At 37.9% G+C, this 8,789-nt stretch overlaps 1 protein-coding gene across 2 annotated transcripts in view; it reads left to right on the top strand.

Annotated features, from left to right (window-relative positions):
• Window positions 1-8,789, top strand: part of LOC121320529 (TBC1 domain family member 23-like) — a 33,918-nt gene continuing 25,129 nt past the window's right edge. For both annotated transcript variants that reach the window (XM_041258928.1, XM_041258929.1), the window contains exons 1-2: window positions 1-98; window positions 7,262-7,373. In XM_041258928.1, coding sequence (XP_041114862.1) covers window positions 61-98; window positions 7,262-7,373 — 150 coding nt within the window. In that variant the 5' untranslated portion in view covers window positions 1-60. The remainder of the gene's footprint in view (window positions 99-7,261; window positions 7,374-8,789) is intronic.

The following is an 8,789-nucleotide window of genomic DNA, read 5'->3' as shown; positions in this document are numbered from 1 at the left end:
TCCTTACTTTATGCCACCCCGACACGGTTTGCGGTAGTTTTGACGTGGACGTCAACAACAATGGCGGAGGGAGAGGATCAGCTCCTCCAAGGCAGCTGGTAAGAAGCCTTAAAAAACTGTCGACAGAACCTTGGTTCACTCTGAAATGTGTTGTGTAACTGCGTTGGATGTGCCTCATCCTGGTTTGTAGAAAAGAGAGGAGTACTAGGGAATTTGTGCTCTGGGTTTGTCTGTCGGTGTGTGTATCGGACAGAAACATTGAAATTGCAAGTCCAGAAGATGAGTGAGGATTGATAGACTGGAGACGGGTTTGAGTCTAAGGGGGAAGGTAGTCGGTGTGTTCACAACCAGATAAGGAAAATAGATTTAAAGAAAGAGGCTGAAGTTATATCTGATGATAACGTGACCGCATTTGTGTGCCGTACAGGCAGGTTTGTCGTATTTTGCATTATTGTGAAGACAAACCGTTCGAGTTAAGGCTAATTATTCCACTAGAATATTCTTCACAACACGTCCACGATGGATATACATTGTTGTTAATCATCACCCCTCGTCTCTAGATCCTACTCCTACGGGTTACGATGACTATACAATACCCGTATGGATTGTTGGACTTTGATTACGTTACACACATCTCGCTTGCACCTTGTCCTGTTAATATTGGCTTTTTCTCAATTGTGCTTCAACTTTCTTATTGTAGGGTAATTGTTATAGGTTGTTTGCTGTCCACTTTGACGCCAGTTTTACTTACGGTTTCTCAAAAAAAAAAGGCAGAAAACGAGAGACGTATTAAAATAATTAGTCTTTGGAAGTACAGTACTTCCCTTTTCCACATAAATATTTTTTCAATTACAATCTTACATTTTTTGATGGACACAATATACTGTAGCGCCTGACTATGATATAATTTAAGTTTGTGAACCCCGTAAATTTAAAGTCCATTAATTTATCAGGGATTTCTGTTCACTAACCATTATGTTCAATGCAGAGCTCCCGTATTCAGTCTGTATGTTCTCAACATTTGTAGCTTTCAATTAGATTTTTTAAATTATGAATCGAAATATGGTAATAAGACAATTACAACTCCCTTAAAGTTTGCTGCCTTATATTTTTTAATTTAGATACACATAGGGTGATCATTTTAAGACCTTAAACTGGGACAGTATGGAAATATTGTGAATAACTTCCAAGCTACGGGGAAACTCAAGGTTTTTTTATTTTCACTTTAGCAATGTTTGGTCTAATATCAGATTCACGAAAAATACATTTCATTGCTGATTACTGCTGCAAATCTATCTCTGTGCTATCCTCCAGTGTCCAATCTGTAAACCAAACCCTTCCTGTATGAAACCATTACATATCTCAATATTTCTATTTATGAAATGGTTTCAAAATATGACTGCTTACCATTTAATATACCATGGTATCTGTTCTGTGTTTTTCCCCCGTTGCAGTTTCTGCTTTGATTACTAGATTAGATACTAGAAAATCATTTTCTTCAGCCACTTTCTACTATTAAACAAGACTCATATTTTAGATTGTGGTGGAAAGCCTAAAGATGATGAAATGTGTTAAATATCCTATCTTTTGACTGTGTGCAATAAATTAAGCCCACTGATTCACTCATAAACTTCCCCACCTTTTCGCAGATAATCGGCTATTCTGAGTTAAGTTTAGAAGTTTATTTCTATTTTTTAGAAATAAAAAATAAGCGGTCACCAAATTTAAAAGATGTATCCTGCCTCTAAGGTAGCTTAATTAGATATTTTTAAAGAAGAAAGGTAAAATTTATGTGTTTCACAAATTAGTTCACAAATAATGTATTATTCACTAACATACTTTCTTAGAGGGTACCTGTGGTGAAAGTGAATATAGACTTATTTCAATAGAAATGTTTCCAAATACTTCTGTCACATTTGTCTTCTATTGTTGTGATGGGCTATTTTGATGCCCAGTGTTCAAACCACGATAAGCTTCAGTGCACTGCGTTGTATGTAAATTGTAAACGTGGCACGTTGATGTGATATTACAGCGATGAATTGTCGCCCATAGCCGCATGCGAAGCAAAGTCGTTTGATACAATACAAATATCTTGGATAAAGGGAATAATTCCAGCACAATAAAAAGGTACCTGTATGAGCTGTTAATGCTAGACTACCCTAGTTTAACGTCTTCAGGTAGCGAGAGTGATGATTCAGATGAGGATAGCCGCCAGTTTGTTTTAGCACGTCTGTGGATAAACCCACCCACAATTCTCTGATTGGTTGCAGATATGAACGTTGAGTGATTCTACAGATTTGCACAGCGCTGTACAGCTGGTTTTTAATGCTACTGGTAATTAAACCTTCCCTTATGTCACATCGTGCCATTGTATTGTAGTAACTTATCTATTGTAGTAACACAGCAGCCTGCATGAAAATACAATAAAATACATCTGTTACCGGCACCTCAATACTAGGGGGGAAAAAACGGGACGAAATGAGCACCCTAGGAAAAGTTCTGGGAACAGTGTTCCAAAAGCGGCACTACCCCGTCACTTTACATAAAAACAAAGAAAACGTTGTAGTTTAACAATCTGGTTTTGAGTGTACATTTTTCTTAAGTGTCACTTTTAATTTTTTTAAATGTTAAAATGTGTATGTTTTCCACAATATTTCTTGCAAGTGTCGAAAGAATGTTTATAGTCCTCAGGTACAGCAATATCCATTCATTTTGTTTTAGTTAGGAGAGTATCAATTCTTCTGGGAGCCATTGTATTACATTTTCATGTGCCTCATGGACTGATATGAAAGCAATCCTTTTTGCTTCCATCAGTCTAAGGAAATCCAACTGACTGGAACTGTAATGGAGGACAGTCAGAAATTGTTCTCTCCAAATCAGTAACTCATAGAGTGAGACCTGTGTGGATTGTGCAGCAGACTATACATTGAACTGGTAAGCAGTGGCCCCAGTTTGATATTGGATCAATATGCTACATATTAATAGAGGCAGAAAGTAGCAGTGGTGTGTGTGGGATACTGAAGTAGCTGTACAAGTTCTTAGCTCAACAGTACTGAGGAGAGTGATTCAGTCTACTTAGGTATCTGGACAGCAGCTTACTGTACACCAGAAAGATGGAATTCAAGGTGAGCTGATGCAAAGGCTTTGCAGAGAAACTCAGAGTAGACAGTAATGCACTAGCCCTAGGCTTCAGGGTCTGTCTCATTTATTTTTGTCACAGTTCCAGTAACTTGCTTAGTTAAAGTAGAAACTGCTGGAAATAGAGAGTGACGGTATTCACTCCCTATGTGGAAAAACTGGTGTGTTTCCAGCAGAATACTGTAGAATGATCTTGGAGTCACACAATAGTTGTGCTTTGTTAAAATGGCCTGATTGCATAGCACAAGCTCAGAATGATTGATGGCTGCTTCACAGGGCTGTGTGCAGTTGAATAATTTCTTACGGCAAGTTTTCACAGAGTAATCTGCATCTAAGTGTTGACCACGGTATTTCATGGAATGTGGGTAAGAGATCATTTTGCTTGCTTAGAATTGAAAAAAAAACAGATTGATTGCCTGATGTCTTTTTGAATTGGATAATTGCTTTGTAGCACAGGGTCTGGCTAGTGACATTCAGACTATTGTAATATAAGAGACAAAAGTCTCTTGAATTGAATTGGAACTGAACTCATCAAAATGGGAGGGGGGCACCTGAAATTCTTTATTTAAACAAAAGAAAAAGAAAATATAAGGTTTAAATTTAAAATAAATCCATACATCTACAATGTCTTGAAGCAAACAATTTAAGTAAAACAAGTATTTTTGTATTTCAGGATGTTATAGAGTGTCCCCCAAGGTTTACAAGAAGTGCTTTACATTACCTTTGCTGTGTCCCATGTTGTTCGTATTGCAGCGTTATATTTTTAAACATTTTTCGGACTCATTAGACATTTTTAATTGCACATCATGGGTCATAAATCAGCTTAGCAATATATTTCTCAACATTTACTCTGGAGCATTTTCCAGGACAGAAAAAAAAGGATCTTTTAGATCGCAGTGCATCCAAATCTTGCTCCTTCCTGCAACAGTGCTGCTTTTCTTTTCCCACAACACACCACTTATTTCAGTCAGAGCACCAGCATTGTTGCAAGAGGGAACATGCACTGGTACGCTGCAATGTTTACAAAAAAAAGGCCCTTCTCCTGGAAAACGTTCCCAAGTGAAAATTGAAAAAGGTAATTTACCAGTGATGTGTAAACAAACAAAAAAAGAGCTACAGTAAACTATCAGGAATATGTTGAAACAAAAAATGCAGTGTTTGTTGTAACACTGTAGGGTGTTCTGTAACTGTCTACTGTGGAGTGAAAGCTCTCTACTTAATATGGATTATTTATCACATCTGTACATTAATGGTAAACACTTTGTGTTGTCACATCCCTTGCTGTTAACATAATCGTAAAGTTTGATTTTATGATTAGGATAAAAAAAATATATATATATTTTTTAGGTATGAGAACTAAAAGGCATTTCAAAAGAAGTTGCAGTTTGTCCATGGAGGGAATATGGGCTGTTCATTCTTTCAGTTTCAAATTGCTGCCCTGTGACGTCAAAAGGTTGGCAGAAAATTAGATACCATCTAATTTATCCTTTTACTATAGAATATTGCTTGCCAGTGAGTAGTACAGCGGAGAGATTTTGTATGGCCAAGCATGTGAGTTATTATACAGTCTTCTGAAGTGCTGAGATGTTATTACTAAGGATGGGAATTTTAAACGTTTAAACATATAAACTCTAAAGAAGTGGTTAAATGTTGAATAATATGCTAGATGTATTTACCGGTCACGTGACAAATTTCACCAAACCTTATTTTTTAATGTGTTTAATTGTAGTAATTTATCGACATATACATTAGTCCGTCGCATATCTGACTGCTGTGGTGCCACAGTAAGGGTGGATATTGTGAAAAGGAAGGGGTTTGGCAATTGCCTCCAAGCAGCTTTTCTAATTGGTGCAACAGAAAGATTGACAACGGGGCAGGTTTTATTCTCGGTCGAGCTGGCGCGTCATTGTTGCAATCTGTGTTCGTGCTATAGTGGGTGTGGAATGGGTCAGTCCACACGGGGTAAGAAAAGCATTTTGTTCTGACATTTATTATATATTTTTAATAAAATTGTATCTCTAAACAAAGGAACGAGGCAATATTCCCAGCCTAGATGTTGATGGGGTTAAAAGTTACAAATATGGTGCTGTAGTTTCTACTGGAAAATAAGTCTTGACACACTGTCATGTCAGGTGAAACACAGTTCCCTTCTCCAGACCCTGCACCAGGGCAGCTGACAGGATCCAGCTTGCAGTTTAAGTCTAAAACAAACTTCTCACTCACTGACATTTATGTACACCACCTAATGTAAAATGCCAGCTGGGATCTGTTGTGTCTAGAGGTGCCTGCTTGCTGGAAAAAATCCAGCAAGCAGGACATTTACATTTTAGCTTCCTTTAACCTCCAGTTGGCCTCCTGCTGGTTTGAAATGACAGTTAAACGATGAGGCTGAAATCAAGTGACATTCTGCAGCATGAATTTAATTTCCTAATCTTCCAGCCAATGACAAGCAGTCAGTGTCCTGAGTGACTTCTCCTTACAGCTAGTTTATGTGAAGTCATTTCTCCGCCTGCCGCACCGCCATTGCGTGGTTTGACAAGACAAAGGCAGTTTCAGGGAGAGCATCCCACAACACACCCCAGTACTAGACAGACAAGAACACCACAAGTACAGTGGGCACAGACACACACACACACACATTCTTCCAGGTGCACACAGGTTACATGCTGTAGCACTTAACATGAAAGAAAGGGACATTTGTGTCTTTTAGACACATTACATTACTGTACTGTACCATGTAACCTACATACGCTGGATGGTACAACTGACAAACTCTTGTCCTTATTCATCCCAAGTTACTACATAGTACACAACACTTTTGCAAACCATCAACACACACATCCAAACTAGCTGAGTGTGCATACCCTTTCATTTTACATTGAAGCACACCATGCCATATTTAGGGCCCTATGAAATCCGTGTTGCGGAGAATAAGGACGAAGTCGCGGAATTCAGAGAAAAAAACAAATTAGCCACCTGAGGACATTACCACAAAATCAATTTAAACAAACAAAATATATATATTTTAAAAATTACATTGAAATAGCACAGTGTTTGTATGTCAACAGGCTTCAAGAAATACGTCATGGGAACCATACACAACTGTGACTACTTATAAGTTATTCTGAGCGGACTGTACTGTAATGACTACTGCAGAATGTAGGGTGTAGTTGCTGTGTTTTTTTTTCTTCAAAATTCTCAAGGAGATAGTACTAAGTGCCTTTTTATTAAATTGGAATAAATCTAAATATTTAGGTTTTTATTTACATTGTCATTTAATTAATAATGAAAACATTCGGTCTATTTTGAAATGTTATAGTTCAGCTAGTGTTGAAAAGAAAAACTATTAAAAAAGCCTATTTTTTATTTATTTATTTTTAATTTATGAAGTTCTTAGTTTGTTGATTTACGTTGTGCCAATTTGTACCCTTTTTTCTGAAAGTACTTTAATTAAAACCATTTGGTCATATTTTTCATGCATTTCTAGCTTCATCATTGCTGTCAATGTATCAAACACTTGTGGTTATAAAAAATAAACTAACAAACAAATTACAGATTTGTATAACTGAAAAATCAGAAGTCAGGAAAAATTAATCAGAAAATTCAAAATAATAAGGGCCCTACATATTTAAAAAGAAAGACATAAACATTCATTGCATTAAGTGCACCTGTGTGTTGTTCACATATGTGCCATCAACAAGTATTGTAGAACCAGCAGGGACTAGATTCTCTTGTGTACCAGTACTGACTACTGAATTTCTCCAGTAAGCTTTTATTGAAAGGATTAGCGACTAGTCACTACAAAAATGTGAAACCCAGGGAACACCCTGACTAGCTGTACTTGCTTGTGTATTTCTATAAGCCATTGCATGTTACTGTGAGATGTTCACAGTAACTTAATGAAAGTCTATCTATCACTGTATCCCCTTGTTGGAGAACCACTGGTCTAGGATACAGAGAATGAAGTTACATTAAAAACTCTTCTTCTGCTGCAGCAGCATTCAGTGTCAGATGAAGTTTTAAGGTGTATACAACAGACTATAAACCTGGTAGGCAGCACTGTGGCGATTCGGTGTCAGTCTGTGTCTGGCTGGGCTCGCTGATCCTCTCTGTGTCTCTTCAGGGACAGAGACCTCGCTGACGCTCTGGAATCTGGCGGCTGTGATCTGGAAACCGTGAGAAACATAATCCAGGGGAGAGAGCTGCCTTGCGACCAAAGGGCCAAAATTTGGAAGGTAAGTTGCAGGAAGTCACTTACGTTTATGCTAAAGGCAAATGAACAGAATAGATATTGACTACTGACTATTGTTGTGATTGCAGCTTGTATTGTTTAAAGAGCAGCTAAAGGTATTAAATATCATCTTAACTAATTTATTCTTCTTGTTTAGATTTTTGTATATCATTTACTGTTTCAGGCTTCACATCCTGTTGACTTTTTTTAACACTTGCATGTTAAAAGCACCCCTGTGGCATCAAAAAAGCTGTTAAACCTTTCTTAATACCCAGAGTGTAACCATTAGCTTGTCCCCCTTGCAACACTTTTGTCAGTGGTTGTAATAAATACCATATTTGTTCTCCGTGGTTTTTAAATGTATTTCGTACATCCAGTACGTGTAGCGTGCTGTATAGTTACAACCCTAACCTAATGTATTCCTGAGGACTGTTGACCTCAAAGCATCCACCCCTTTACTCATCATTCCATCAACTCGTTCATGAGTAGATAGGGGCTGACAACACTGCATACCAAGATGCATAACGAGATTTATTCCAGTGATCTGACGTGACAAACAATACTGCCTTGCTAATAAACCTGCTCTGCTGTAATCTCTTCCACTGTATTTGAACTGTAAAGCATTGATCGGAGGTCAAAAAATCAACAGCGGGATGACTTCAGTAGCAGAGGTATTTAGATCTGCTACCGTTTAGATTATTAAAATACCCCACTGACTGCTGTCAAAATGGGGCTTAACCCAAGGGCAGTGTCCCTGAAATGTTGTCTCTTGTTTTTTTTTTTTTTTTTTTGGAAAGTTCATGTCAGTATCTAATGCCAAGTGATAAATATGAAAGCTGATGGCAGTCATTTGAGCTAGGAGTTAATAGCTGGCTGCGATAATCTGTGTTTTTGCTAGCCTGGCTGAGGCTTTGTCTTGGAAAGCTGCCTGATTTATTGATTTGCTGCTAATTAACAAAAATGCATCTGTCTGTCATCCAAGACACTGATGCAGACAGCGGTATAAGTGTTGATAGACAACTGCTGTTGAATAATACTGTACACATCTCATGTACAATGTTACAATAATGTGGGAACAACATATTAAGCCAATGCAGCATTTAAAATAAAGCTGTATTGTTTAACCACTGAATAGTACCATAGATCTTACTCTGTCATTTGTGTGTGATTGAGATCCACGTGCTGCCTACTTTCTCATTACAGCTTGTATTCCCTGGTGGGGCTCAGACTACCTGAGGGATGATGGGTCAGCACTGTAGCCTTGCACTCCTCTGCTCTGAGCCATGCTGTTGCTCTCTGCTTGATGATAACTTATTAAGCACCGTCAGCTCCTCCAGACCACAAACATTTAACCACAATACAATATCATACTTTCTCTGTCTTAAAGGGTATCCAGTACTGTCTTCTAATGCACTGTTTC

The sequence above is a fragment of the Polyodon spathula genome, chromosome 9 (assembly GCF_017654505.1).
Source record: "Polyodon spathula isolate WHYD16114869_AA chromosome 9, ASM1765450v1, whole genome shotgun sequence".
NCBI lineage: Eukaryota > Metazoa > Chordata > Actinopteri > Acipenseriformes > Polyodontidae > Polyodon > Polyodon spathula.
The sequence above is the reverse complement of the archived record's forward strand: the minus strand, read 5'-3'. Positions and strand labels throughout refer to the sequence as shown.